General features: G+C 54.9%; 1 protein-coding gene across 3 annotated transcripts; it reads left to right on the top strand.

Moving 5' to 3' along the window:
- The first annotated feature begins 310 nt into the window (after nucleotides 1-310).
- MIIP (migration and invasion inhibitory protein) lies at nucleotides 311-7,704 on the top strand. 3 transcript variants are annotated; one of them, XM_032302582.1, is made up of 11 exons: nucleotides 341-422; nucleotides 1,183-1,362; nucleotides 1,614-1,801; nucleotides 2,039-2,374; nucleotides 2,796-2,880; nucleotides 4,792-4,900; nucleotides 4,981-5,033; nucleotides 5,715-5,844; nucleotides 5,967-6,063; nucleotides 6,967-7,101; nucleotides 7,373-7,704. In XM_032302582.1, the coding sequence occupies exons 3-11, from the start codon at nucleotides 1,688-1,690 to the stop codon at nucleotides 7,448-7,450; spliced, it is 1,137 nt and encodes a 378-aa protein (XP_032158473.1). In that variant the 5' UTR covers nucleotides 341-422; nucleotides 1,183-1,362; nucleotides 1,614-1,687; the 3' UTR covers nucleotides 7,451-7,704. The 3 variants fall into 3 exon arrangements, with proteins under 3 accessions (XP_032158472.1, XP_032158473.1, XP_032158474.1); XM_032302581.1 differs by lacking the exon at nucleotides 1,183-1,362 and having other exon boundaries at nucleotides 311-422; XM_032302583.1 differs by lacking the exons at nucleotides 341-422; nucleotides 1,183-1,362 and adding an exon at nucleotides 429-611.
- The last annotated feature ends 18,116 nt before the right edge of the window (nucleotides 7,705-25,820 follow it).

Raw genomic sequence — 25,820 nt, 5'->3', positions numbered from 1 at the left:
CCACCGACCACCCACTCCCGCCCCGCCTCGCGCGGCCGGGCTCTGCCATTTGCGAGCGGCTTCAGGTCCAGACTCTGAAACTGCCGCCGCCCAATCCGGCGTGGCCGGCGGCCCCGTCCTGACCAATCGGAGTTCGCCCTCTGGGGGCACGCCCCCCCATTTCTATAATCGACGACCAGGACGCAGTCTCGAACGTTGACCAATCAGTTGTTGAGTCCCGCTGTTGGTCCCGCCCCAAGGTTGAAACTGCAGCTTCTGAACGCGGAGTAACGCTCGCTGAAGCGTCCCGCTCCGCCCGCAATCTGACCAATCAGGGAGGCCGCATCGGGCCCCGCCCCCAGCCGGCGAAGCGAGGGGTGGGCCGGGCGGAACTCCTGGCTGCGAAAGCTGCGGCGGGCGGCGGGCTTCCAGGGTTCCGGGCGGTGAGTGCGGGAGCGGCGCGGCTGGCGGGGGGAGGAAGGACTCGGGGGGAGCCCCCCCATCCCGAGCGCCCCCCGCGGAGGATCCGGTGGCCGCGATGGGAAGGAAGGAGGAGGCTGAACCCGTCGGCAGTTTTGTTGCCCCCGTTTTTCTTTTGAGAAAGAGGCTGTGACCTCGGGTCTTTCGCTCGGGTGAGGGCGGGACCGGGGTCCCGGTGGTGCGGGTCAGGCTGTTTGCCTCCCTCGTCCGCACCCTCCCCGCCCTCCCAGGGTCGTCTGTCTCCGGGGGAGGGGGGAGGGAGCACTGTCCCCGGAGCCTGGCCTCGCTCGGCCTCTGCTCCCGGTGTGGGCGGTCCACAGCTGACCCGTGTGGCTGGGGCGGGCGGGGGGCCGGGCCCGCTCTCTGAGAGCAGGGTCTGGCCGGACCCGGTGTTAGAACCGGCCTGGTGCGCAGTGAGGGAGACCGAGTTTCTGGGGGGGAGCCTGGACCTGGACCCCCGAGGGGATTAGGAAGCCCCCTCCCCCCAGCCTGCAGAAATTCCTTCTAGAGGCATCGGTGTGGCTTCGAGCCTGGGTCCCTGGGGCAGAAGGCTGAGAGAGGAGGAGGAGGAGGTGGCGTCCCAGGCACCTCTCTGCTTCAAGGGAGAGGCTGGAGTGACCCTGGAGCCAGATTCGGGTTCACATCCAGGCTTTGTCACTTACTAGCGGTGTCATGTGGGGCAGGTTGGTTAATTCCTCTGAACTTTGGTTTCTTCATTTGTAGAAAGAAGGGGAAGATGGAAGGGTGGGCAGGACAGAGGGGCGCTTCCCTTCAGAAGCTTGATCTGTGTCGGATTCGCAAATTATAATACTTATATTTGTAGACGTGCCCTCACTGTTTTCTACAAATTAAACTGATGTCATAGTTAAGGTTGCTAAAGGGGGATCGTTCCCTTTGGGGCATGTAAGTAAACACACTCTGGCCTGTTTAATAATAGACATTTGTCGAATGCTCACTGTGTACCAGGCACCATACTAAGGCTTAACATGCATTACCTCGTTTAATCCCTGCATAATCTCAGGAGGTCTGTTATCATCTGGCAGATGAGGAAACTGAGGCACAGAGTGATTAAATAACTTGCTTGAGGCTGCACAGCTAGGAAGTAGGAGAGTGGGGATTAGAACCCAGCCTCCTTGGTGCTGTCTTCACTTTAGGTAGAAGAGCTGGGCTTGGAACCCAGCCCAAGGGTACACTGCAGCCCAGGGGGAGGCCACGCCATACACCTGGGATGGTGGAGACCAAGGACTTGGTGCAGCTCCGGCAGCTCAACTTGGCGCTCCTGAAGCAGCTGTGGGCCGGGCAGGATGCCGTGCGGCGGTCAGTGGCCAAGGCGGCCTCAAAGGTGAGCACCCACCTTGAGAACTCGCAAGGCAGGCGTGGAAGTGGCTGCCCAACCAGGCAGGTCCCAGGCCTCCTGTGCAATGCATCCAGTTTGGAGAAAACTGAGGCCCAGCCAAGAAGGGACTGGCCTGGGACACTGCAGAGGCCAGAGTGGGGATGAGGATTGAAGATCCAGGCCTTTGTGCCTAGAGCAGGTCAGCTGGGCCACTCCCTGGGTGACCGGTCCTCCCTGTTCCAGTCAGCCCAGGACTCCACCAGCAGCTATGACTCCCAGACACCATCGTCCCAGGAGACGTCTTTAATGGCCTTCAGAGCCTCCAGCCTACAGGACACCCAAGAGAGTGATCCCTGTGATACGTCCTGGTCTGATGGGACCAACTCTGGAGTGATCTCTCTGCCATCTGCCAAGTACGGACACCAGGCATCCCTGGGCTCTCTGAGGCCCTACTCGGCACCCTTGATGGCCATCTCAAACTCAGATGACCCAGAGGTTTCAGCAGAGCTGGACAGTCCCGGGCCTCAGGAGTCCCAGGCCCAGAGCTCCACCCTGGATCAGCAAAGCAGGCTGTCCAAGGTAACGTGGGAGAACAGCCTTTCCTTGAACTTCAGTCTCCCTGTCTCACAAAGTACTCATTGGCAGGCTCCCTTCAGGGTGGGAGGCTTCCCGGAGATACCTTGAGTCATGGCTGGCTCCACGGAAGAGCTTAAAAAGTGGTGGTTGGTTGTTGTTCCTCAGCACTTTGGGAAGAAGGTGATAAGCCCATTATACAGATGGGAAGACCAAGGCTCAGAGGCTAAGCTTGTTCAGAGTGACCCGTAGAGGGGGGCTTGGGGGCCAAACTCTTATCTTCCAACTCCCAGGCCCCTGGCTGAGCCCTGGGGCCCATGTCAGGGTGTAAGTTAAGACCTGGCCCCTTTCCTTCCCACAAGGTGGGGCCTCCTCCTGGGCTGGGCCTGCCTGCCTAGCCCTTGCCCCTCTTTGTCTCCCTGCTCAGTCAAGAGTGACCTTCAGTGAGGAGGCTGCATTGCCTGACAAGAGCTGGCGCCTCAGGCCGTACTTAGGCTACGACTGGATTGCAGGTATGCCCACCCCCCTGTGCCTGCCCGAGCCCTGCCGGTGCTGAATGAAGGAGTCCGAGCTGCCACGGTATTTAGTGTGTATTGATGCCAGGGCCCTGCAAAACTCTGTGTGCATATCATCTCTTTACATCAAACTGCTTATCGCCCCACACCCCCGCCCCCAGCAGCCTCAGTGGCCTGACTGGTCTCCCTCTGACTTTGTCCACACCCCTAACTATCCATTTTTGATATGGTAGCCAGAATGAATTTCTAAACATAGGAATCAGAGTAATTAGCACTTGGAATAAAATCCAAAATCTATCTAGACTTACTTACTCTCTAGACTTGTGAGGTAAGACCTGGCTTCAGTTAGCCATGTGACATGATCTCTGACTCTCAGCCTTTGGCTCTTTGCTCCAGCCTCACAGGCCTCTGTGCCGTCCATGACTGCCTCAGGGCCTTTGCACTTGCACTCTGCACTTGCCATTCCCACTGCCTGAATGCACTTCCCTCGTTGCTTTTCATCATTGAGGGCCCAGCTCAGGGGCTTCTGAACCTGAGAGTGGGGATTCGAACCCACCCCCAACATCCCTGCCTGTGGCATCAGTCATTTGTATATTCATATCATTTGTTCTCAGGAATCGTCCTGTTTCCTTGTTTCTTAGCTGAGTTTTCCAGTAGAACATAAGCTTCACTCAAGCAGGGCCACAGCCATCTTCTTGCTGTATCTCCTGAGCCCGGGCTTAGAGGCATGTGGCGCACAGTAGGCCCTCATGCAACCCTTGTCGAATGCGTGAGTGAATGGCCATAAGAGGTTCTGCTGTTTGGCTCCCCATTTCACAAAGGGGGAACTGAGGCACAGAGAGGCTGAGTTACTTCTGGAGGCAGGTACTCCGTGGGGTTGCTGGGACCCAGGGGTGGTGGGGACGCAGGCCCTGTCTCCAGGATTTCCTGGCCTATCGGCTCACTGCTTTGCTTCCTGCTTCTGGAAAGTGGAGCCACCCGCCTCCTGCCTGCCCTGTCCCTGTGCTCACTCTCCTTCCCGAGGGGGAATGAACGCTCCCATCTCGGGCCTGTCCCTGCATTTGTGCGCTCTGCCCCATCCCCTCTGGATTCCCGGAGGATTTGCTTCCTCCTCGGTGGGACCCACCAGCATGCGAGCTCTGGGAAGGGTGAGGAGCGTAGGTTTTATGGGGCGCCTGTTTCAGGCCTGTTGTCTGTGGTGTTCCATGAGCTTCCCTCGGCTTTGCTCCTGTTAACTGCTCTGCTCTTCTCAATGATCTGATTAGGCCGGGGCAGCTGTTGTCCCCTGTCCCCGTGGACAGATGGGAAGGCCGAACCACCGCCCTGAGCCACTTCACAAAGTCTTACATCTGCTCAGCAGTAAAGCTGCAACCTGTTATTTTCTACCCCGATGAAATATTTCTCTCTTTATTTTATTTAAAGATTTTATTTATTTGAGAAAGAAAGTATAATTAGTGGGGAGATGGGCGGAGGGAGAGGGAGAAGCAGACTCCCCACTGAGCAGGGAGCCTGATGCGGGGACTCGATCCGAGGACCCCAGGATCATGACTGAACCAAAGGCAGACCCCCAACCAACAGCTCTCCCCAGGCACCCCCCTTGCCACTGTTTTTGTAAGGCTCCTGAGGGCAGGGCTTTGTCTAGTTCCCTCCTCTCCCTATGGCACGTAAAACTGCATCCCGTAGGAGGGGCTCTGTAATTATTTTTTGTTTTAATATTTTTTGCACGGATGATAGTGCGTGAGGGTAGACACGCACGGAGACAGGAGCGGAAGTCACAGCGAGTGGCGCGTCCCCTCCAGGTCTCTACGAGACAGAGTAGGGATAGCGCAGACTAGAGGGCTGTGCCAAGAGCCCCCTGAGTCTCGGCTGGTGGCCACACAGCAGCTCCCGGTGCTTTGCCCGCTCCAGGGTCTCTGGACAACACTTCACCCATCACCAGCAAGCCCGAGGCCTTCTTCTCGAAGCTACAGGATTTCCGGGAAGCCAACAAGGAGTTGTGCATTAACAGTGACCCCGAGTGAGCAGGGGTGCCGAGGGGTGAGCAGGGCGGCTAGGGGACCCCCATCGCCCAGCCCGCTCACCCCTCTCCCCTCACAGCCCCCAGTTCCTCGGCCCGCGGGAGAGCAGCGGCGTGGAGGAGGACCATGAATGTGAGTCGAAGCTCCCGGCAGGCACCCCGCAGCCTGGCCGGGGAGGTCTCTGGCGCCTGCGAGAGCAGCTGGGGTGGAGGGGACTCGGAGGGGGGCCTGAGGTCCAGACAGGATGGGGCAAGCCTTGGATGGGGGCTGGGGAGTGGGGTGGGGGGAGCAGAGGCCAGGCCTTTTGGGGATGAGGGCCGGCCCTGTGTCCCTCCCCGCCCCCCCATCACCCCTCCCCAGCCGCCTGCTTTGCCGTGCGCCCCCACTTCTGCTGCCCGCGCTCTGGGGGGTGGGGGCGCCGGCTGCGTCACACGAGCACCTGAGTCTCTGCTTTGGGTTCACATCTGCAGCGTGTGGTGCGCATGCGTGTGTACGTCACAGGCAAGGGCTGGTCACGTGAACACCTGTGTGTGCGTCCCACGTGTGGTGACCCGTTTAGGCACAAGCACGTGTGTCTGTGACTGTGACTGTATGAAGCCACGGTTCCTGTTTGCGCTCGTGTGCAGGATCCAAGTGTGTGTCCTGCTGGGGCGCACGTGCGTGTTTGTGTTCTGTATGTGTGCACCTGTGCGCGCCTGTGCATGTGGCCTTGGGGGGGTGTTGGCGGGCCTGTGTGTTGGAGGCAGCGGCGGGGGGCATGCAGGGATCTGGGGGCCCAGCTGAGAAGAGCTGCTCCTTCTCACGGCCCCGCAGGCGTGTACTGCTATCGCGTCAACCGGCGGCTGTTTCTGGTGCCTTCCGATCCCGGCACACCCTGCCGCCTGTGCCGGACCCCTCGGGACCAGAAGCGTCCTGAGACTCTGGCGGCGCCGGCGCAGGTCAGGTGAGTGGCCCGAGCATGTAGGACACCTCGGGGCAGGTGGAGAAGAGCCGAGCCTGAGGCCTGCCCGGCCTGCAGGAGGGCAAAGTGGACCCTCTAGCAGCCAGTTTGCTGTCCCCCTGCAGGGTGAGCATCCCGCTGTCCATCCTGGACCCCCCGCACCGGTACCGCATCCACCGGCGGAAGAGCTTTGATGCCTCCGACACGCTGGCCCTGCCCCGGGTAAGCTGCCCTGCGGGGCAGGGGTGGAGTTGGGCTTGGAGCCCAGGCCCCCAGGGGGATCCTGGGGCCCAGAGAGTGAGGCTGGGCACCAGGAGAGCGAGCACGCGGGTCTCCAGAGTTCAGGCTAGGCTCCTTCCGTCACCTGTGACTGCTCGCTCCCTTTTCCTCGCCCCCCCAACCCCAACACTTCCAGAAGCGTCTGCCCACTGCTCGCATTGCGCACACGAACCTCACGGATTGAGCTCTGGGGTGCTGTGTGCATTGTTAGGAGGATGAGCTCGTGGAGCGCTCCCAGCCCCCAAGACTGCGGGCCCTGTTGCCATCCCACTGTACAGATAAGGAGACTGAGGCAGAGGGAGGTGACAGGTGTTGGGTCAGCAGGTGGAAGAGTGGGGATTTGAACCCAGGTCCTTGTGTTTTCTAGTGCCTCCCATGGAAGCGTTCTTTGTGTCTCCCGGGTAGGGCGGGGGGTCCGTGGGGACCCCACTCTCAGTTGAGGCTGGGGGAGCTGGGATTATGGGAGGAGAAGGGATGCTGAGGAGAGTCTGTCTGCTCATCTGTAAAATGGGTACAGCGTACGGTCCTCAGACTGGGATGAGTAGGGCACCTCAGTGAATCAGTACAGTCAGGGGCGTGGGGCAGAGTCTGACACACAGGAAGAGCTCTGTCAGCATCCAGGGGCTTCCCTCCTTCTGTCTCAGGCCAGGGGCCCAGGGCCTGGGTCCGTAGTGAAAGGAAGGCCTGGGGTAACCCAGTGGGTGGACACAGGCCTGCCCTGGGGGAGCCTCAGTCTCCGGGGCACGTCATGACTGTTTCGGGGGACGCAGCCGCCTCCCTGGGGTGCACCTCATCAGAAGGTAGCCCTGCCACAGGTCGGGCGCCTTAACCCCTCGCTCTCCACAGCACTGCCTGCTGGGCTGGGACATTGTCCCTCCGAAGTCTGAGAAGAGCTCAGCCCCCAAGAGCCTGGACCTCTGGTCCTGTGTCTTCTCCGAGGCCCAGCACCAGAAGCTGACAGCTGCCAGTACTTCCCACCTGGTACGGTCCAGGGTGCCTCAGGAGGGACAGATGCCTTGGAGCAGGCCTTGGGGGGCAGCTTGGGGCAGGGACTGCAGATCCTAGAAGCATCTCTTGGAAGGGGCCTGTCCCCCCAGCCCACGGCACCCTTCTAAGCTGTCCTGCTCCCTGCCAGCTCCCGCACCCGACTCAGGAAGGTGACCCTGACTCTCTAATCCAGAAGGGGATGAGGTGGGAACCGAGGGGGATCTCTCAACTGGTTCCCTCTGACACCTCCCCATTTACCATCCAGGCCCTGCCAGCCAGGGTCCCGCCATTCACCCCAATCTGGTCAGAACCCCAGCCGCGTGCCCCCTGGCTGAAGCCCTGAGGACTGGCCACTTGGAGGAGGAGGACAGAGCCCCTACTGTCACCTGGGACCCCTCTCCTCTGCTGGAGCACCCACGACAAGGGAGCCCTGCCTGGCCTCAGCTGGAGGTGGACTTGGGTCCCCCCCTCCTAGCTGCAGGTGGATGGGCCCAGGCCTTTCTCCTTCCTGGGGACAGAGGTGGGGTCTCTAGGGTTGGGAAGTGAGGGAAGAGGGTTCTGTGGCATGTTTATAAATAAAGCTCAGTACTCTGGGTAGCTCCAGATGGCCTTGTGCTGGGTCTGTCCTGCTGACGCCCTCTGTGGCCAGGAGGTGCCCTGGCGGCAGCCTCTTCCCTTCACCTGGGAACAGACACGTGAGACAACCTGCGCTGGGCTGCGTGAGTCCGCGGCCCAGGGCGTGGCTCTTTGTGCAGCTCCCAGCTCCGAGTGGGTGGCCTCCCAGGTGGGGGTCCGGGGCTCAGGGTCTCAGGCTGGTCCCCTGGATAAGACAAGCTGTGGACAGCTGGCAGTGAGTGAGTTCTCCCATTCTTCCTGGTCCCTAAAGCTGGGGGCCATTGCTGAGAGCCTCTCTTGAAGTCCGTGGGCCAGTGGCTCCTCCCCTGCCCTCTCTAGCCCAGCCTGGGCGCCACGGGTGATGAGAGCCACCGCAGGCACAGACAGGGAAGCCAAGAGCCAGGCGGTGAGCTGGAGGCCGGGTTGGCAGAGGGTCCAGATATCTCCTCCTGGGTTACCAGCCAGTATCTGTTTTCCTCCTCATAGGTAGAACATGATGCAATTCCTGCTTTTGTAGGATAAAAATGGCATAAGTGGGAGGCCGGAGCCCAGAGGAGGCACGTGGTTTTTTTGAGGTTTCTCAGCTCAGAGGGCTGGAACGAGGGTTGTGGCCTCCACGGGAGCTGGGACGCCGGGGAAGCGTGGTCTGCCTGCTGCGCATGGCTCACGTTCTAGTCAGGGCGGGGGAGGTTCTGCTGCAGGAACTGACGGACCCGCCAACTCTCAGGGCCTTCTGTGGGTTCCAGTTTGTCCGCGTACACATCCCTGCTCATTTTCTGCTTTTTTTTTTTTTTTAATTTATTTGACAGACAGAGATCACAAGTAGCCAAAGAGGCAGGCAGAGAGAAGAAGGGAAGCAGCTCCCCTCTGAGCAGAGAGCCCGATGCGGGGCTCGATCCCAGGACCCTGGGATCATGACCTGAGCCGAAAGCAGAGGCTTTCATACACTGAGCCACCCAGGCGCCCCTATTTTCTGCTTTTTTGATGCTAGCCATTCGAATGGGTGTGAATTGGTATCTCATTGTGGTTTTGGTTTGTATTTCCCTGATGATGAGTGATGGGGAACGTTCTTTCTGGGCTTATGGGCCATCTGTATGTCTTCTTTGGAGAAATGTACATTCAAGTGCTCTGTTCATTTTTAAATCGGGTTGTTTGGGGTTTTTTGGTTTGTTGTTGGTTTTTTTTTTTTATGTTGTTCACATGTCATTTTAAGTCATAGGGCCTGTGGGAGTCAGTGGTTTTGTTAGAAATTCTCTGGCCAGAGGGAAAAGAGAATCTGGAAACCTTCAGCCAAACAAAAGTTACAAATTTACAGCTGAGATCAGCTTAGAAGTTCAGCTGACCCAGATAAGCCACAGTTGGACCAAGACAGATGTTTCCCATCAAAGTCCTGACCGCCTGTTGGGTCCAGGAAAGCCTCAGGGTAGGTGGTTTCTCTGGAAACACAATTCTTTTGAAAATGTAGGTTTCACCAGTTTACTTCCAGTCACTCCTCTGTACGAGAAACCACACCCATGGTCTCCCAACACCGTGACCCCATTGACAGTCAGACTCGCCCTTACTTTGTCCGCCACCGGGAAAAGTAGGTCTAAGCTCTGCCGCCCAGCCTGTGAGATTGTGCTACTCTCAGAGATGTTAAAATGTGAAAGGATTTGCTACTTAGAATGAATGAGACACAACAATGTCTATTTTTTAAATTAAAAAATTGTTTCATTTTATTCTTTTTTAAAGATTTTATTTACTTATTTGAGAGACAGGAAGGGAGCCCAGAGGCAGAGGGAAAAACAGGCTCCCCGCTGAGGAGGGAGCCAGACAGGGGACTCGATCCCAGGACCCTGAGATCACAACCTGAGCCGAAGGCAGAAGCTTAACCGACTGAGCCACCCCTGGACAGAGTTTCGTGTCTCCCGCGCCCGCTCCACGCAGCCTGCAGCCCCTCCCGTAGGATCGCCCAGATCTCTTCCTGTCCCTTAACCTTCCACATCTCAGCTGCTGTGCCCCTCAGGTGCCCCCTTACCCCCCCCCCCCCCCGTCACACGCTTCTCTTCCCCACTCTTGTCCATCTCGGCCCTACAGGTTAAGTCCCTGATCATGAGCTTCCTTGCTCTGTGTCTCTCTCCCCTGCTGGCATGTAATTTTGTGAGAGTGCAAGGGTCTTTTTTCCTTAGTTGGGTTGTTTTGTTTCATTTTCTCAAAAGTAGTGGCTCTCCCGTAGTCAGGGTTTGGTGTTTTCCTCCTGCCCGGTTTCCCACCTGCGTCGAGGCTTTAATTTCCCGGAGCCGAAGGAGCCTCGTGTTTGGGTGCACACACTGATGGGCCGTGCATGTTTCTCCCCTCTCCTGCAGGTGAATAACGTTCTTTTTCTTTGTTCCCCCCGTCCAAGTATGTGGCATAAATTCCAAAGGAAAAAAGCAAGATTGCCGACTTCTTCCCAAACTGATGTGCGTCAGTCACTTAAGAAAGGGGGGCTCAGTTGGTGGAGTGCATGACTCTTCATCTGGGGGGTGGTGAGTTCGAGCCCCATGTTGGGGATCGAGATTATTTAAATAAACCTAGAAACAAAACGAAATGGGGAGTCTGACCTCTGTTGCCTGTATCACTGCGTAGACACACAGACCCACGGGGGCCGTTCATTCACACACACGCTCACTCGGTCGCCACGTTGAGGTCCTGCTGTGTGCCAGGCACTGTTTGGGGCTCCGCAGAGTGAGCAGTGAACCAGGCGACAGTGACAGCAGGGTCCTGCCCCCCCCCCCCCGAGTCGCCATGCAGGAGAAGCTGACACTGTAACGTGTCGGGGTGGTGAGTGCTGACCACTGCCCCCCACCCCACCCCTTGCCTCCCACCCCCAGAGCAATCTTCCAGCCCAGGTTTTTTTCTGAGTCTTCAAGCCGCTGGCCAACCTTGGCCTCCAGGTCTTGATCCACGCCGCTCCCTCTGCCCTGCACTCTCTTCCCACCCAAGCCTCAGCTTCCACATCCGGAGCTCAGAGGCCTTCCCTGTCCCACAGAACAGGGTACGACCGCTAGTGTCTTGAGGCCCCCTCTGCTTACCCACCAGAGCCCCCTCACTCTCAACAGTGAGACGCTTGGGGGCAGGAGCTGGGCCCGGACTCGTGCTCAGCTGTAGCCGAGAGCAGCACGAGGCATATGTCAGATGGCGGGGGAGTGACTGAATGGATGAGCCCCTAGGTCTTGGGGAGGCAGAGGCCACTGGGACCCAAAGAGAGCGCGTCCCAGGACGTTGGCTCTGCCGGTTTGAATGAGAACTGTCACTGGTTTTCAGTGGGTCGTGTTGTCATGCGTCTCTGGCAAACCAGGGGGGTTCTGGCCTCCTGGGAGGACATGTGGGGAGTGACCCTTCCCTTCCAGAAACTTCCTGCACCTGTCAGCAGCTGTGGGCCCCAGTCCCTGGTGTGCAGATGGGGAACGCACGGAGGAATGAACGCTAGCTGGCCTCCCAGGGGACCCCTCCAACTTCCCAAAGAACAGAAGCCTTTCCCAGTTGCCATCCCGGAGGGTGACTCCCTGGAGGGCCTGAGCAGCCGCCCTACTCCTACCCCTCTGTCCTCATGGAGGTGGACCGCGTGTGGCCCAGAAGATAGCAAAAAGCTGGATTTTCCAGAATTAGCTCCCCGTGTGCTGATTGAACTCAGCATTCTGATATTCTGGGAATTGACAACATTTTGGTACAATGAAAATTTCTACTGGGCACCCCAAGTCAGAGATCGGGGTTCAGACCCCCCCGCCACCCCGTGCTGTTTGGCGGCTTTCTGACCATGATGTTGGGCATGTCACATAACTCCAGCTCGGCCTACCCTCTGTCAAGGGTGACAGGGCCAGCGGGGGATGGGGAGGCTGACCTAACAGGGGCCTAACTGGTAAGACGCGACAGTTGTCACCAGCTGTTCAAGCCCCCCGCCCCATCCCGTCATAAGATCAGCGCCGTCTGGAATGGGGTATGGTTCCCTCTCTGAATTCACACTTCCTTGCCCCCTTCCTCCCAGGGAGGAGCAATGGAGTACGGAGTAAATGGGGTTAAAGCCTTGCTCCCCCCGCTGCTCCGGGGGGCCGTTGCCGAGAGCAGGGGCAGAGCAGTCCTGTCGTTGGGCCCTGCCCACAGCGAGGAGGACAGGCGGTGGAGTCGGCCACAGGACTGCGGGTGACCAGGGCCTTCCCCACGGCCAGCGTCTCGGGCATGTGAGGGCGGCTGGTGAAGCTGCGCAGGAAGTCGTGAGGGGAAGCCAGCCTCCGCGGGACGGTGCTGTGGCCGTGCAGTGAGGTTGGGCCTTCCTGACTAGGTGCCCGATGGTGGCTTAGGTGGCCTTCGGGGATATCCCCTGTCGTGGCACTGGGCTCAGCCCTGACCACACGGTACTTGTTTTCGGGCCCTCTTTGTCTGGCTGGAAGTGGGCCTCTGTCTCCATCCCCAGAAGCCCCCAGCAGCCCCCTCTGGCTTCTGGCAGGGCACCTGCTGGGAGATCTGGTGCTGTAGGCCCCAGCTCCAAGCCAGCCAGGGGGCCCATGGGATCTCAGCTGGGTAAGAAGGCCAGGGGAGAGGCTCTGAGAATTTCCCAGATCTCAGATGTGGTACGCAGGGGATATGGCCTCAGGGCTGTGCGAATGTGAAAACCCCAGCCCAGACGGAGAGCCATCCTTCCCACTCCCAACAAATTCCAGCAGCCTTCCCAGTCCCCCTAGCCAGAGTCTGCTGGGAGAGGGAGCAGCAGCTCGAGGGGACACCATCCCAGATTGGTGGGGTCCATGCCAGCCAAGTGGACAGAGCACTGGGCCTGGAGCCATGGGCCTGGGGTTCAGAGCAAGTCCGTGGGCCCCGGAGCCCCAGCTTCCTCATCTGTAGGGTGGGTGTTCTAATGCTGCCTGCCCAAGGAAGGCGTTTTTTGAGGATTGAACGAGATGCTAAGTTTATGAGATGAGCAGTGTGGCAGCCCGAGCTTAGAGCGGACTCCATGTCAGACACTGGGACTGAAAGCAGGGCCAGTATGTGTCCTGCAGGGTCGGGGGGCCTGTCTCTGGGGAGTCGGCCCCCTCCCCCCAGGCCCCAAACACAGGAATGAGGGAGGGGAGGGGGAAATCCTGGGTAATTTCTTAGTAAATGGTTGATAAAAAAGGGCCCTGCCTGGCCCCCTAGCCCTACCAGAGCGGGCCCCCACCGGCCGGCATGCCTGGGAGAGCCGGCCAGGCGGCTGAGAACAACAAGGCTGGGCTGACCTAAGCCCTGGAAACCATTCAGGCCCTTCCAGGAATCCCTGGGTCAGAATTTAGAGTGTGGGACTGGGTGACACAGCATAAGAAGAGAGTGGCCAAGGGCGTGCGGTGACCTCCGTCCATCTCCTTCAGCAATAAGCCTCTCTCCTTCGAGAACTGTTGTCCAGACCTTTCCCCCATCTCCCTGCCTGGACCCACGCCCTCCCTGCCCCACCCCACCCCCAGCTCTGGAAGCCGCCCCTGCCCGGGGCCACCTTGTTGGCCTTCATCTCCGCATGTCTCTTGACCAGGGCTAGGTGGGCTCATTGGATCTTCTCGCCTTGCTTGGCTGGGGATTTCTGGTCAGTGGTCCCTGGCAGCTGCTTATCCCTGTCGGCCTGGGCTTGTCAGTACCCTTGGAGGACATGGTGGCCACCAGCATTAGGAAGAGCCAGAAGCACCTCTGGGTCCACAGAGTGGGTTTGATGGTGGCCCCAAAGACATTTATCTTCCCAGAACCTCAGAATATGGCCTTGGCAGATGGAATGGAGGTAAGGCTCTCGAGATGAGATCATCCTGGATGAGGGAGGGCCTTAACTCCAGGAGCAGGTGTCCTTGTGAGAGACAAGAAGGCACACAGACACATGGCGGGGGGATGTGACGACGGAGGAGGAGACTAGAGTAACCCGTCTACAAGCTGAGGACCCCAGGAATGCTGGTGGCTCCTAGGAGCTGGGACAGGGGCCTGGAACAGTCTCCTTCAGAGCCTCTGGAAGGAACCAACCCTCCGGACACCTCAATTTTGGACTTCTGGCCTCCAGAACCATGAGAGAACGCATCTCAGTTGCTTCAGGTCACCCCGTCTGTGGTGACCATGGCTGCCCCGGAAGACTAACACAATTCACGAGAAGTCCGGGGTGAGTGAGGCCGGCCCCGCACTGGGCGGGCCCACGTGACAGCTGCTCACAGGCGAGCTCCCGTCCACAGTTCGGTTCTTAGCTTCAGGAATTGATTTTCGTGGGAAAGCAAAATCCTCAGTGTTATGGGCCGAGTGTGGCTCTCCCCCACCCCCCCGCCATTTGTATGTTGGGGCTGGGACCCCAGCACCTCAGAAGGTAACTGAATCACGAGATAAGGTCTCTGAAAAGGTGATGAAGTTCTTTACCATCTGGCATGACTGTTGTGCTTCTAAAAAGGGGAAATTTGGACTCCGAGAGGCACCCACTCGGAGGCCAGGCCGTGTGAGGACACGGCAAGATGGCCACCTCCACGCCAAGGACAGGACCATGGAGGGAGCCACCCCCTCCTCCATCTGGGACTTCAAGCCTCCGGGACTCTGAGACAACACACTTCTGCTGTGTAAGCCACGTGGTGTGTGATGCTTGGTGAGGGCAGCCCTGGCTGACTGCTCCCCCCACCCCCACCCCGGGGCACACATGCCCTCCCACTCCCCCCACACACTCAGCATCCTCCCATGTGCGTGCCTGCGTGCGTGTGCACACGCGCGCGTACACACACACACACACACACACACACGTGCTGCAGGAGACCCTGTCATTGTCACTGTGGCCCCAACACTTAGTCATTTAACAACCCACTAGGTTGCGTTGCTTTCATGGAAGCCAACGCTTGGCTTTTCTTTTGCCGAGAGCTTCTCACTCAATTTCTCTCGGTCTCACTTTTCATTCTGACTGGGAAGGATTTTTTCTCAGTGTCTCTCTCTTGTGGTTTTGACTGCGCCACAGGCTGTAGCTCTGGCCCCACACCTCCGGGCTTAGCTCTGCCTCTCTGAGGTGTCCAGTAGGGGGGGAAGGGGGAGGGGGCCTTGCTTGTCAGCCCCTCCCCCACCCCAGCTGCCCAGCCTGTTTGCAAAGTGGAAGGTGGGAGGTGGGGGGGGTACGGGGAAGGACGTGTGATGGTGAGAAGTGAGCTCACTGCGGGGGGCCCCAGCTTGTGGACAGACCCTAAGGGTGTCATGCAACGTCCTCTGCTGGGGGTTCCTGTGAGCAGTTCGAGAAGTGTTGGTAGCTAGAGCCCCTTCAGGGCCTTGGGGTCACCAGCTGATCGCACAGCTTTCCCCCAGGGGGTGCCACACCTGTTTGCCCCAGCTGTGCCGCCCCTCCCCCAGGCACCGGTCTTGGGGTTCTCCACCCCCTTCCTTCAGGCAGGACTCAAGTGCACTCCTGCCATTGCCAGCAGTGGCTCGGGGGCAGGCACTCTGTGCCCTCCTTAACTCAGAGGTGCTAAGTGGAAAGTCTTAGAACGATCCGTGGGAGAAAACAGCCCCTTCCTGCTTTGAGACCCCAAATCCTCGGACTCCCATCTTCCTTTCCAGATTATGTGGACCCGGCGGGCTGGGGCCGCAGAGAAGGGTTGTTCATCTCTGGAATAGCAGAAAAGTGCTTTCTTTTTTCCCTTCTTGGACAGTTCGCCTCTCAACTCGATCTCATAGCCATACGTTGGCTGTTGTAATGCTACCCACCCCCGGGGACACGGGGAAGAATGAACGAGCCCACGTGGGTGAGGACAGTTACAGACGGACCTATGTTCCCCCAAAGCCCAGACTTGAGGCCCTAACCCCCAAGGTGACCGAATGCGAGGACAGAGCCTCTAGGGAAGTAAGGTTAAATCGGGTCCTTAGAGCCCCGATCCAGTAGTGGGCCGAAGAGGAAGCGGACATGAGGGTGTGCACCCCTCATGCACGAACACAGTCGTGCGGCGACCCTGAGAAGGCAGCTGTCTGCAAGCCGAGGAGAGAGGAGAGGGGTCTGCAACCTTGGGAGAAGCCAACCTTGCTGACACAGGGGCCTTCGGCTTCCAGCCTCCAGGACTGGGAGAAACAGGTGTGTGGTCTGAAGCCCCCCGGTCCGTGGTAGTCTCTTACAACAGCAGCAGCGAGCTAATAGTGGGGCTCCCGTGGTGGCTGGCAGGCGCACAGTGCCCGCTCTATGCATGGGAGTCGGTATGGCGGGGAGGTCACTCTTCCTGCCGTGCCGGCACATCCAAGGTCAGCTGTTGTCCTGCACCGGCACATCCAAGGTCAGCTGTTGTCCTGCACCGTCTATTTGCACCACCTCCAGCTGTGGGACGGAGCCTGCCTCCCTGTGGGTCAGGGAACACGTTCGTTTACCCTCGGCCTCAATGCGGCTTCCACTGCTGGGAAATCATAAAAATAATGTTACTGTAGGACAAAGGCTGAGTCTTAGGAGATGGCGGGGGTGGGGGCGGTCTCCTAAACTGTGAGGCGACTACTGAATGCTCAGCAAGGGCATCTGTTCAGACACGTGGCCCTGGCTGCCCGCCCCGCGGAGAGGACTAAGAAATTTCTAAAAGCACTCTGGGCTCCTTGTCTTTAGCAGCGGACTCAGTGGAAGGCTGCCAATCCGGACTGTACGACATTATTACTCACCCAGGGGGGCTGTCTTCATTAAACCAACAAATACTTACAGGGCCAAGTCCTGGCAGTGGGGGGTGGGGGGTGGGGGGGAGGGGAAGCATTGAACCAATGGGGCAAAACTCCCTGCCCTCCGGGAAACGTGCTTCCGTGGGGGTCCTTTGGCTCTCTGGGTAACTGCTCCCTCCTGGAACCCTGGAGACTGGGGGCCTGCAGGGAGACTGGGGGCCTTCTCTGTCCTGGAGGGTCACACATTTGCATGTTTAGAATAGATCCCCATCTTCGTAGTAGCTGGCCAATGAATATTCTAGAGCTTCCTGTGGGTCCAGCGCTATGGAAGACTCATCAGTTCCTTTCATCTTTGCAGGGCCCTCTGAAGTGGGGAAGCCAGTCGGGGGAGGTTAACCAGCTCCCTCCAGCTGGCTCGGTGGTGGCAGGGACAGCGGAGCGGTTTGACACCAGCTTTGTTTGGCTTTCCCAAACAACTCTTCTTTTTTTTCAGCAACACCTGGCTACCTCCAACATTGCATTTTATTGTTGTTGGTGGTGGTGGTGTTGTTTTGTTATAGTTTTTGTTTTAAATTTGCAGCACGGATCACGTGAAAGACGTTTTCTATAGGCTCTTCATTTTGCTGAGTCCGGAGAAGGGGATAGGGACGCGGCTGCTGCAAGAAGCAGCCACCTTGGCTCCTGGGCCCTTGCAGGGCTGAGCTCCCACACAGGGGCCCCGGGGGTGCTGAGTTCTGCCTGACCTGGTCATTTTGAAATCAGGGGCCCCTCCTGGGAAGGATGCAGGCTGAGGAGAGCTGCAAAGCAGGCTCACAAATCAGGGCCTGAGATGACTCAGCGGTGGTTATTTATTACCTATCTACATTTCTCGGTCTGATTGGGCTGCTGGAGGGCCAAGCCTCCTTCTTTCTGGGTGCTGACTAAGCAACCCAGGGTCCTGCCCACCTCTGTCCTCATCTGGAGCTGGCTCTCCTCGCCCTCAGCAACACGTGGGCCCCATGGGGCCACTGGAAGTTCCCCCTAACTGCCCTCGCCGAGGTCTTCCCAGCAGCCCCACTCTCTGTGGGTTCCTGTGCTTTCTCCCCACAGTTCTGAGCCTGTCTGTCACCTCCTCAGGGAAGCCCTCTCTGACCACCATGTCCACCCTGTCATGATCTACTTAGGTGGCCTGGACGGAGCAAGATGGAGTCCCTCATGCCAAGCCGGGGCCCGTGTCAAGCAATGACGCGGGCAGTGAAGGGGTCTGCAGCTCCAAGATCTCGCCGAGACCCGCACCAGCTGAGGATGCTCCAGAACTGACCAGCAGAAGGAGACCAGGTCTGCAGGGGCCCGAGATCGATTAAGCTCCTTTAAAAAGGGGAGGATGTTCGTAGCAAACGGTCAGACTTTTCAGACACAACCCCTCTCTGTCTGATCGCTTCAAAAACGCAGCTGTCCCTGAGGCTCCTGCCGACAGATCTCCAAACAGAATTGAGATGCTTCTCAGTTGAACATAAGAAGTGAGTGCTGAGCCCTGCCCCGGGCTGGACCGAGGTCTCATCTCAACCCGACGCCCGCAGACGGACTTCACGGCTGGTCCATCACCTTCCTGCGCCCTCTGTCCTCCTGTTTGTTGTGTGGCTTGTCTCGTGTTCTGCTCTTGTGCCCTGTAAGAAGCCAAGCTAATCAGCAGGTAAAATGTCATTGAGTTTGGAATCCTGGACCTGCTTTACTATGGAATAAAGCCGGCATCGTGGAAAGACACGACTCGCGTGCACGCCTTCTCCGCGTGCTCAGGACGGCTGGCGTGGCCGGCAGGATTCCATGTCGCTGACTCATCGTGTGTTGGAAAATTGAGAAGAATCTGAAAAGAATGCTAGAATCTTGCTTGACTTGACCGTAGCAGAACTGAAAGTAGTAAACAGAGGAATAAAATAAATAAACAGAGGAATAAACAGACTTTGCAGGCATCCCACTGAGGATGAAATCCTCAGGGGTGGACAGGGGCAGCCGAGATGATGGGCTCTGTGCAGGGAGCGGTCAGCAGCGGAGGCCCATCCAGGGCTCACCCCTTGGCATGCCGGGCATGAGGTGGAACTAGCCAAAGTCGAGACCACGGGACGCTTCCAAGGCACTTGGAAGGCTAAGAAAAATTAAACCAGGGGCGCCTGGGTGGCTCAGTGGGTTGGGCCACTGCCTTCAGCTCAGGTTGTGATCTCAGGGTCCTGGGATCGAGTCCCGCATCGGGCTCTCTGCTCAGCAGGGAGCCTGCTTCCCTCTCTCTCTCTCTGCCTGCCTCTCCATCTGCTTGTGATTTCTCTCTGTCAAATGAATACATAAAATCTTTAAAAAAAAAAAAAGAAAAAGAAAAATTAAACCATTTGGGAACATTGCAAAGATACAAGCCTCTACTGGCCAAATTAATCTATGACTTGGCAGAAAGACATGAACAAAAATCGTGGAAAAATCTGAATTTCCGAGATGTACATAGCAAGTAGAACTCTGCATGGTTAAGAAATTATGTATACAAGCTGCTAGGTTACGAAGAAGGAAGATGTGGCCACTAGCTAAATGCGTAAAAAGGGTACTAAAGAGGAACAAGAGGCCTGACACCATACTTTGTGTAGGAGATCCGTGTTAACCCACAGAGTTAGAAGTCAGAAAGAAGCTCACAGCCAGGACCCCAGGAGATGTAATCATGGATCTGAAGGCTTCTAAAAATGCAAAGTCCTTAGTGTCCCAGGTGCTAATTTTGGAGGTTCCCATCTTACCAATAAAAACCATCTCGCAGTTAGACCAGAACTGGCAGAGGGGCAAAGAGCTAGCTAGCAGAGTGATAAGGAAGGACGGGTCAATGAATAATTTAAGTTTAGAGGGTTAGGGTTAGGGTGCCTGGGTGGCTCAGTGGGTTAAAGCCTCTGCCTTGGGCTCAGGTCATGATCAGGGTCCTGGGATCGAGCCCCACATCAGACTCTGCTCCTTGGAAAAGCTTGCTTCCTCCTCTCTCTCTCTGCCTGCCTCTCTACCTTCTTGTGATCTCTGTCTGTCAAAGAAAGAAAGAAAGAAAGAAATCTTTAAAAAGTTTTTTTAAAAATAAAGGGCAAAACACCCTCGGGACCCCAGACCCGCATCCTGAGGACCCAGGAGACTATGATCACCTCTGGTGGGGAAGATGATCAAAGCAGACCTAGAGGCACCTGCATGGGTCAGTCAGTTAAGCGTCTGCCTTTGGCTGAGGTCATGACCCTGGGGTCCTGGGATCAAGCCCCATGTTGGGCTCTCCGCTCAGTGGGGAGCCTGAGCACCAGTAACAGTTGAAAGTGATCAGGGACCTCATTTCACAGATGTCTCAATTAAAAAGCTCCGTGATCAATGGGGCTTCCATTGGAATGACCATCTAGAGACAACACTACAGCACTGGGATGAACAGAGAGATTTAATGGATTATTAAAAACAGAATTGCGATGGTAGAAAAACAAGGGAGTTTCCAACAGGCCCTGGATATAGCTTGCCTTCTGCTAAATGAGAGACAGATTACAGAAAGACAGGCCCCAGGAGATGTTAAACACTCCCTCCCCAGAGAGAGGAAAAAGGCAGGCAACAGTAGGCAGACCTAGACTTCCGTATAAAGGAGCGACTTTAGGACCATTCTGCTTCATCCCAGTTTCCGTTTCATCACGGAATCTGAAGGACCGTTCTGTTTCATCACAGAAACTGAAGGACCATTCTGTTTCATCACAGGATATTGTCGTTCACAGGCACAGACATTCTTACTGGACCACAGTGGCCCAAGGATGGCTGCAGCTTAAGAGAATCCAGGATCTTTCTCCTGTGGATGTACTTTAAGAATAACTGGAGGAAAATGATATACCGGGGAGGCCCCATATACAGATCAGAAAATGGCTATATGTTCTTGTCCCTCTGCTCACCTTGCGCTTGTCATTGTAGGACAAGTCACACACACACACACACATCACCAACTGGGATACAAAAATGCAGTGTCGGTCTTGTTTCCTGCCAACAACGCCACTGGGTGAAATGTTCTTTATAATTGCCAATATTGTCCTGATTTTTTTTTAATTACTTATTTATTTGAGAAAGAGAGAGAGACAGCACAAGTTGGGGGGAGCAGCAGAGGGAGAGGGAGAATCAGGCTTCCGGCTGAGCAGGGAGCCCAATGTGGGGCTCGATCCCAGAACCCTGGGATCATGACCTGAGCCAAAGGCAGATGCTTCACGACTGAGCCACAGCTTGTAAGGCTGAGCTGCATCAGGATGCATTTCAGTAGCTCTGTCCCTGTCTCGGGTGACAGCATTTGGCTTCCATAATTTGATGAAGACACAGGCTCTCTTGCCATACACAAGAGCCAAGTGAGGAATCTGCTGGTTGCCATGTGGGAACAAGTCGGCGGTTTTCGGTAACTCACCACCCTTTAGGGCGTCCATGACAGCCATGTTTTTATCATTTATCTGATCCATCATTCCCTTGGTCATCTCTACATTGTCGTCTCCCCTTTCTTGAGGGGCATCGGTATCTGGTTCAATCACACCTTCACTGTCCGTTTCTAGATCACTTTCCTCACTTGATGGTTCATTTGTCTTTATGTTTTCCTACACCTTCTTCCTGTTTTTTATTCCTTGACATTGTCTTCTGATTTAGTTTTATGAGTAGCAGGTAGCATTTTACTTCCCCTGCTCTCTACCCGCTCCTGTAGGAAGTGATGCTCGGATCCCGCATTCAGTGAAGACAGTAATAACATCTCATAACAATATGCCACTCACTTTTTTTTTAAAGATTTTATTTATTTATTTGACAGACAGAGATCACAAGTAGCCAGAGAGGCAGGCAGAGAGAGGAGGAAGCAGGCTCCCTGCTGAGCAGAGAGCCTGATGCGGGCCTCCATCCCAGGACCCTGAGACCATGACCTGAGCCAAAGGCAAAGGCTTTAACCCAGTGAGCCACCCAGGTCAATGCTTTTAAAACGAATCCTCATACACTTCCAACGAAGCCTTACAGCGTCACACGCAAAGGGATATTTTTACACAGAATATTCGAGAAACCCATGCCTGAATTATCCATCTGGAACAATGCAGACTTTAAAACGCTGGATTACAGGATGTGGGCATTACTCTGATGGACTGGTAAGTTGCTCTAGAGCAGGAGAGATAAGCTCATATTCAGCCATTGACATCTGCAACAGAATGGAATAGAATCGAAGCTCTTAAATAATACCATAAGTAGGCAACTGCCCATTAACAGGATAGCTGAGGGGAGCCCGGGTGTCTCAGTCAGTTGGGCATCTGCCTTTGGCTCAGGTCGTGATCCGGGGATCCTGGGATCGAGCCCCACATCAGGGTCCCTGCTTGGCGGGGAGCTTGCTTCTCCCTCTGCCTGTGGCTCTGCGTACTTGTGCTCTCCATCTCTCTGTCATAAATAAATAAAATCTTAAAAAAAAAAGAATAAGATCTATCCTTGGGTTAATAAAGCCTCAATGATACAAAGAAAATCACCAGCATGGTGGGAAATATTGGGAATTGGTTTTAATGCAAATTAGTGACACAGACTGATGCAGATGGAAATAATATTTCTTCTTATTGACGCAACCACTGGATGTGCAGTGGGCGGGAACACACTGGTCAGCACAGCATCCTGTTGAGAATATACCCAGAACCCATCCGCCCATACCAATTTACATAGCCAACCAAGTAAGCTTTGACGAATGTGGTGTGTTACCCAGGAGTCCAGGCCCCCATATTATCGTATTATCAAGAGAAGATGCTGGAAGGCTACATGCTGTATGAGAACTGGAACCCCAAGGGACACCTGCTTTTACCAACTCCTCAGGCCAAATATGTTTGAACCTATTTTACCTAACCCTCTGGAGATTGTATACAAACCCATGCCACAGAGCGTAGAAATAATCTTCCAGAAAGAACAACTCAATCTGTGCTATATACAACCTGAATGTAACATTTAGGGCACAGAGCTAGGAACAACTACCCACAATGGCCCAGCTGACCATCCCCCTCCCCATGGATAGGATTAGGTTTGGAAAGCCTATAATCCTGGTAGGATTAGGCATCATTGCTAACCTAATTTCCTCTGGAATTCAGGGAACAGAGGTCCAGACTATGAAGCAGGAATTATGTGCATGTATGTACCACATGATGGGGCACCTGGGTGGCTCAGTGGGTTAAGCCTCTGCCTTCTGCTCAGGTCATGATCTCAGGGTCCTGGGATCAAGCCCTGCATCAGGCTCTCTGCTCAGCAGGGAGCCTGCTTCCCTCTCTCTCTCTCTGCCTGCCTCTCTGCCTACTTGTGATCTCTGACTGTCAAATAAATAAATAAATAAAATCTTAAAAAAAAAAAAAACACTAAACACATGAACCCCCTGCTTCATGCAGTTGTCAGTTTAGGTCCCAAGATCTCCTCACATTCAGAAACCTGTATTCCCCGTCTCAGCTGCGCCTGGTTACCATGCCTACCAATGGGATTTTAACTAGAACACCAACCGTAAGGGCCAGACCTTCCCACAAAATGTACTTTGTTTCAGAGATATCTGCATAAAATAGTTGCCCTAGAATGGATCAGCACCTCCAGAGAGCTTGGAATGATGTTGGAAACATCACTGCGACAGGGACAATGTATCCTTCTGACTGGAGGGAATCTCTTTTAGATTAGACACCTCTAGACCTGGAGTTGTGACAATCCAGGGCAATGTAAACTCTCATGGTTAAGACTATTAGGGGGTCAAAGCTTATTAGCATATGACACGCATGTTGTGCCACAAGGATGTGGTGACATTGTACTTGGGGCAACACATACACGCTTCTACTCCTGGCCTGATGAATGTTTGTTACCCAAAGAGATGGCATTCCAATGGTCTCATGCCATGTATTATACCTGGCACGAACAAGAAATTAACGCTAACCTTTTCCCTTTAAAAAGAACATCGTTGAGGTGCCTAGGTGGCTCGGCCAGTTGAGTTGAGTAACTGCCTTCAGCTCGGGTCATGGTCCCGGGGTCCTGGGATGGAGACCCTCATTGGACTCTGTACTCAGCGGGGAGTCTGCTTCTTCCTCTCTCCTTCTGCCTGTCCCTCCCAATGCTTGTGCTCTCACTGTCTCTGTCTCTCTCTGTCAAATAAATAAATAAAATCTTAAAAAAAAAAAAAAAGAACATCTGTTGAAAATTTATTTTTGGACAGGGACACTTTATTTTTTAAAGTTTATTTATTAGGAATCTCTACACCCAGCACGACCCTCGAACTCATGACCCTGAGATCAAGGGTCACGTGCTCTTCTGACGGAACCAGCCAAATGCTCCTGGACATGGGACACTTTATTATTTTTCTTTTAAAGATTTTATTATTTATTTATTTATTTGACAGACAGATCACAAGTAGGCAGAGAGGCAGGCAGAGAGAGAGGGGGAATCAGGCTCCCCGCCGAGCAGAGAGCCCAATGCGGGGCCGATCCCAGGACCCTGAGACCATGACCTGAGCCGAAGGCAGAGACTCAACCCATGTCCAGGTGCCCCAGACATGGGACTCTTTAACTGGGTAATTTTCATTAATAGTTTTTCAGAGGTCAGGTTCTCTCCCCTTATGCTAGAATGAATGATATTATTATCACCATAAACAATGAATGTATGAAAATGTTGTATGCTGTTAAGGTAACATTTTTAGGTGAAAACTTAGAAGGACTCAGAGAAGTCCATCAGATCTTACCCAGCGAGCCTACCCACTTCGCAACGTGCCACGTGGACCATGCATGAGGCCTTTGCACTTGACACAACCTAGCTGTACTGAACAAAGATATACAAAACCTACATGATGAGCATTCCTTTCTAGAGTTGTTAGCGAAACCCTTCAAACCCATGATTTGTTCTGGCTCATGGTGTGACTATAACCCTTTAAAAAACTTAAATTGGGATGGAATCCCGTCTCTACACATGTTTGGGAATCCATTAGGGGAAACTCTATTGCTTTCAGTTATTATTTTTGTTGTACATTTTATTAAGCATGCTGTTAGAACGCTAAACACCCCGAGATTCAAGAGGGAAAAGTCACAAAAGACTATGCTTAGCCATAACCTTTCCATTCTTCTCTAGATGGGCTCAGAGCTGATGTCAAAGATTCCATATGTAATTTCGGACTTACAGCTGTCTATTGTTGGAAACACGATTCTTATTTTGTTTATTTGAATTACTTTGTTAACTCGTTAACTTACCTTCAATAAATCTAGGTTTGGTTTTTCTTCTCTCTTTTTGACTTAATTTAATTATTAGATGTGAATTTGAGTTGAAGTTTGTTGACTGATGATTGACTGATTTCTCCAACACAGAGCTTAAACGCACAACGCTGAGATCAGGACCTGAGCTGCGATCAAGAGTCAAATGCTCAACCCACTGAGACCCCCAGGCACCCTGGAGTTTTCTGATTTAAATCCTTACTTCATTTTGCTTGATTCAGTTTAAGGTAACTAACTTGTTTGGATTTGATGGGATCTTTACCTTATGACATCAATTAATGTTTCATACGGTTCGGGTTTGGTTGATTTTGTTCGACTCTCATTGAAAACGTGACTAAGTCATTGACATGTGCCTTCTTCCATGTGACCAAACTAGGCCTGTTATGCTGCCTCGAGACACATTCGATGCCTGCATGACTCTTACGGATGTGTGATGAGCAGTTGTGGGCGGCCTGTAGGGAACAAGATGGAGTCCCTCATGCCAAGCAGGGGCCGGTGTCAAGCAATGCTGCGGGCAGTGAAGGGGGCCGCAGCTCTGAGATCTCGCTGAGACACGCACCAGCTGAGGATGCCCCAGAACTGAGAACCAGCAGAAGCAGACCAGGTCTGCAGGGGCCGGGAATGACTAAATCCTTCAGAAGGGGAGGATGTTGGCAGCAAACGGTCAGACTCTTCAGACACGACCCCTCTCTGTCTGATCACCTCAAAAAGGCAGCTGTACCTGAGGCTCTGCCTGATGGATCTCCGAATGGAAGCCTGGGGTCTGGGGACTGTCCCTGCCCTGACTTGCTGCCTGACTTCTCCTTAGGGTCAGTGTCAGTCCCGTAGGAGAGCGGGTGGGAAGCGACTCACTCTCCAGATCTTTCTCAGCCCTCACACTTGGGGCCACCTTCTTAGGCAAACCAGCAACCCAGTAAGAGGGAGTGACTGAGGACTGTGGAGGACAACTGTAGGGTTTTTCTCAGCCCAGAACAGGGTTCCAGTCTCCAAACGCAGCCAAGGCCAGAGTTGGGGCTGGGCCTCAGTGTCCCAAGATCTCAAGAATAGCATGCCTGTTGAGCTCCAGGCCCAACCAGGCTTTAAGACCTCTTGGCTCCAGTGTGGAGGGAGAGAATGTCCTGGGTGTAGGCCTGCCCCTTCCTCAGTGTTGTGGAGGGACTCAGGGGACCAAAAGGCCAGAGGGATTTTCGGAATGAACTCCACACGCTGATGGGCAGCTCCTGCCAGGAACAGGGTCCCTCCTGGCTAGGACCGTGG

This window comes from Mustela erminea, chromosome 10 (assembly GCF_009829155.1).
Source record: "Mustela erminea isolate mMusErm1 chromosome 10, mMusErm1.Pri, whole genome shotgun sequence".
In the NCBI taxonomy this organism is placed as follows: domain Eukaryota; kingdom Metazoa; phylum Chordata; class Mammalia; order Carnivora; family Mustelidae; genus Mustela; species Mustela erminea.
Note: the sequence above shows the minus strand (reverse complement) of the source record. Positions and strands in the feature narration are given on the sequence as shown.